Genomic DNA, 4,526 nt, shown 5'->3' with positions numbered 1-4,526 from the left:
TATAAAATTAAATAGAAGGGAAAAAAAAAAAAAATCATTGGATGAATATGAGACGTTGTGTTGTGGTGTGTTTATGTGGCATGTCACATGTGGGGTTAGTTAATCCAATGAAATGAGCTGGATCCACTCTTTCAGGAGCACAACTGTGAGACCCAACTTTCAATTTTTTATTCAAAGCGTCTAAAATAATTAAACAAAACCCAACCATTTATTTTTTATTGCCTTCTTGTAATAATTTAGTAAAATACAAAAATAATTTTAATATTATATATTTAATTACATAACATCAATAATTATTTTTTATATTATTACGTAAATAAATATTTAAAAAAATAATATAATTAAATAATCGTGTAAAATATTTTATAAAATTAATATATTAAAATTAATTTTAAATAAAAATGATAATATTAACTCAACTAATACCAAAATTATTATTTTATGTTACTTTAAATAAAATCATTTAATTCAAGTTAATCTGATGTAAAAATTATTTGTCTAAAAAATAAAAATTTAAAATTAATTTAGTAACAGTCTATAAATTATAGTTCAAATGATATAATTTTTTAATATTCACTTAAAAATTCGAATCTCATTTTTTATTTAAAAAAAATTTAGTAATTAAAATTTATTATTATTGGTATAATTAGAGTAAATAATAAAACTACGCCCGAAATTCAGCATCAGCGTGCAACAGTGACAACAGCATCACCAGCTTCAGAATCAGAACCCCCAGAACCCGAATATTTTTTCCATTATATACTATTATCTGCTCCAAAAGAGAAAAAAATTAAAAAAAAAAAAAAGAAAAGAAAAGGTTTTTGGGCAACCCTTTTCTCTGTTCCTTCTACCAAGTTTCTCAAACTCGTTTGGTTTTTTTAATTTTCAACTTTTCTATGTCAATCTCAGCTATGTGAAGTGAGAAAGGAACAGTGTTTTGAGGTCACTGTTTTGTTGTGGTTTTTGTTTTATGTTTCATGCCCTCCTTGTGTTTGTGTTTTTGTCTCCTTGATTTGTTTTTTGGATCTGTGAACTATGAATCTTAGCAACGTCAAGGGATCCACCATGTCAACGCCTAGTTCATCAGGTTCGCATCTGAGGTCCACCGGAGATGCTGTCTCCGACCAGTTTCCGGCGGGTCTCCGGGTTCTGGTGGTGGATGATGACCCCACCTGCCTCATGATCCTTGAGAAGATGCTTAAAGCTTGCCTCTATGAAGGTGCTTACTCACTTTTCTTTTCTGATTTTTCTTTAATTTTTTTTTTGGTTTTCCATTTCCAAGTTGCTGAATTCTCTCTATTCAACTTGTTTTTGATGATTCCCATCTTGAATTTGTGAAAAAGAGAGCAACTTTACTTTCATTTCTGTTAATGTTTATGTGCATATAGGTACTAGTTGCTGATCACATCTTGTCACATGTTATTTCCTTTTAAAAAAAAAAAAATCTAAACTTGTTCTTTATCTATGGTTGTTGCTGTAATATCATATTCTTCTGCTAACATCTTCGTTTATTTATTTATTTACTCACTTTTAATTTTTTTTTCCTCTGTGATTGATTTCGTTTAACTTTGCTTGTTTTCTCATTGAGATGCTAGATGTTTTCCTTTTGCAGATATTTTGGAATTGACTGTATAAACTTTGAATAGATGCCAGATTTGCTTTTATCTCATTTGTGATTTTTCTTCATTTGTTTCTGAGTTTTGATGAAATTGGAGCTATTTCAGTTACAAAATGCAAGTGTGCTGAGGCTGCATTGGAACTTCTGAGAGGGAACAAGAATGGATTTGACATTGTTATAAGTGATGTGCATATGCCTGACATGGATGGATTTAAGCTTTTGGAGCATATTGGGTTGGAGATGGACCTTCCAGTTATTAGTAAGTATTGTTTTCAATTAGATTCCTTTCATGGATGAATCACATTGATCTAGTTAGTGACTAATTGTATTTGATGTTAACAGTGATGTCCGCAGACGATGGAAAGCATGTTGTTATGAAGGGTGTGACTCATGGTGCTTGTGATTACCTAATTAAACCCGTGCGAATCGAGGCTCTGAAGAATATATGGCAGCATGTGGTTCGGAAGAGAAAGACTGGTTGGAGAGATCCAGAGCAATCGGGAAGCATAGATGAAGGAGATCGTCAACAAAAGGTATCTGATGATGCGGATTACTCATCCTCAGCAAATGAAGGGAAAAGCTCAAAGAAGAGAAGGGACGAGGAAGAAGATGCTGATGAGAGGGATGATAGTTCCACTTTGAAGAAGCCGCGCGTGGTTTGGTCTGTTGAGCTTCATCAACAGTTTATGGCTGCTGTGAATCAACTTGGAATTGACAGTATGTATTCTTCAATTGTAGTCTCAATAAAAATTCCTTTCATTGTTGTTGCTTTTTGATTCCTCCCAATCTAATGTGGTACAGAATGGGTGAGTCCAATGATGGTTTGCGATAAGAGGGTTGTGAATGCCACAACTCAACCCTTATAATCATTGCATCTAGGCTTTCTAGATTGTGGATAGATAGCTAAATTAATTTTAGTGCTTAATTAAGATCCTCTTGTGACTAATTGTTTTAAACTCTCAATTAGATTTTTTTCCCCATTGATCTCTTGGAATACTTTCTTGAATAATATCCTATATGCGAAGCATTAAGTTGTTGTTTCTTCTTGCCTGATTTGTTGGAGATTTATCTAAAATGTAGTGCATTGTATTATGCTCCTAAATTTGGCATTTATATACAGAGGCTGTTCCGAAAAAGATTCTGGAATTGATGAATGTTCCTGGACTTACCAGAGAAAACGTCGCTAGCCACCTTCAGGTATGATACTACCGCGCATCAGTGTAGATTTCCTTTTCAAAGAGCTAAATAATTAATGTTGTCTTTATCTCTCCGACAACGGCACTTTGTTTTAGATTTCCTTTTCAAAGACCTAAATAATTAATGTTGACGTCATCTCTCCGACTATTGCGCTTTGTTTTAGATTTCCTTTTCAAAGACCTAAATAATTAATGTTGACGTCATCTCTCCGACTACTGCGCTTTGTTTTAGATTTCCTTTTCAAAGAGCTAAACAATTAATGTTGTCTCTGTCTCTTCGATTAGCACGCATAAGCTATTGCTCAAAGCAGCTAACTCCTTCTTCATGTTTTTGGTGCAGAAATACCGATTGTATCTTCGGAGGCTGAGTGGAGTTTCCCAGCAGCAGAACAACTTGAACAATTCCTTCATGAACCCACAAGATCCAACATTTGGGTCAACATCGATCAATGGAATTGACCTTCAAGCCCTTTCAGTCGCTGGCCAGCTCCCAGCACAAAGTCTAGCCAAGCTTCAAGCAGCAGGACTTGGCAGATCAACTGCAAAACCGGTTATGTCCATGCCTCTAGTTGAGCAACGGAATCTTTTCAGTTTCGAAAGCCCGAAATTAAGATTTGGAGAAGGGCAAATGCAGCATTTGAATACCAATAAACCGATAAACTTGCTTCACGGAATCCCTACCAACATGGAGCCAAAGCAGCTTGCCAATCTGCACCAATCTGCCCAATCCCTTGGTAACTTGAATATGCGAATCAATGCTTCTGTCGCACAGAGAAGCCCCTTGTTGATGCAAATGGGTCAATCCCAACCAAGAGGTCAGATGATAGGTGAAAATGGTTCTCATGTTAACCAGCTTCCAACTTCATTGTTGCAACCAACAGTACCAAACCGAATTTCCAACGGTGTTATCAGAAATGGGATTGCTAGCTCCAGCAACATAAATGCTGCTTATAATCAAGTACCACAAAGCTCTTCATTTTTGAATTTCCCCATGAATCAAACTAACGAGATGTCAGTCAGAAGTTTCCCTCTTGGAAGCCATCCAGGTATATCGAATATCACAACAAAAGGAATGTTACAAGAGGAAGTTACTTCAGGAATCAAAGGATCCAGTGGCTTTGTTCCGAATTATGATATGTTTAACGAACTCCAACCTCAAAAATCCCAAGATTGGGACTTAACAACCGCTGGCCTGACATATGATGCTACTCAGCATTCAAATCATGTACAAGGTAACACTGATGTCTCAGTCTCACCATCAGTTTTGGTCCATCCGGGTTTTACATCTATTCAACAAACTGGACAAAATAGAGATACTACTTCTTCAATGGGGAAAGACATGTTCTCCATAGGTGAAGGCATGGATCAAGGTAATCTCCAAAGCATTAGTCAGCCCCAGAATCCGCTTCTCATTGACAATTCGGTAAGAGTGAAGGCTGAAAGAGTTCCTGATGCAAGCTCCCAGACTAACTTCTTCCCCGAGCAATACGGGCAGGAGGATCTTATGAGTGCACTTCTGAAACAGGTTGGTCATTCCTTCTTCTAGGCCCTAAGATTCTGTTTCGTGTCTCAAGGCAGAAAATATAGAGTGGCAATGGAGAAAATATAGGTCATTCTTTCTTAGACTCGGTTTTATTCCCTTAATAGTCTTGAAAGGCTGCCACAGAATTTATAAGCCTGCTTATGCTTTTATTATTATTATTATTATTATT

General features: G+C 35.8%; 1 protein-coding gene across 1 annotated transcript in view; it reads left to right on the top strand.

Moving 5' to 3' along the window:
• Nucleotides 695-4,526, top strand: part of LOC107639010 (two-component response regulator ARR2) — a 5,218-nt gene continuing 1,386 nt past the window's right edge. Inside the window, exons 1-5 of the mRNA XM_016342417.2 lie at nt 695-1,219; nt 1,725-1,877; nt 1,961-2,335; nt 2,739-2,815; nt 3,155-4,339. Of these exons, the coding sequence (XP_016197903.1) occupies nt 1,036-1,219; nt 1,725-1,877; nt 1,961-2,335; nt 2,739-2,815; nt 3,155-4,339 (1,974 nt within the window). The 5' untranslated portion in view covers nt 695-1,035. The remainder of the gene's footprint in view (nt 1,220-1,724; nt 1,878-1,960; nt 2,336-2,738; nt 2,816-3,154; nt 4,340-4,526) is intronic.

Source organism: Arachis ipaensis, chromosome B04, assembly GCF_000816755.2.
Source record: "Arachis ipaensis cultivar K30076 chromosome B04, Araip1.1, whole genome shotgun sequence".
Lineage (NCBI taxonomy): Eukaryota > Viridiplantae > Streptophyta > Magnoliopsida > Fabales > Fabaceae > Arachis > Arachis ipaensis.
The sequence above is the reverse complement of the archived record's forward strand: the minus strand, read 5'-3'. Positions and strand labels throughout refer to the sequence as shown.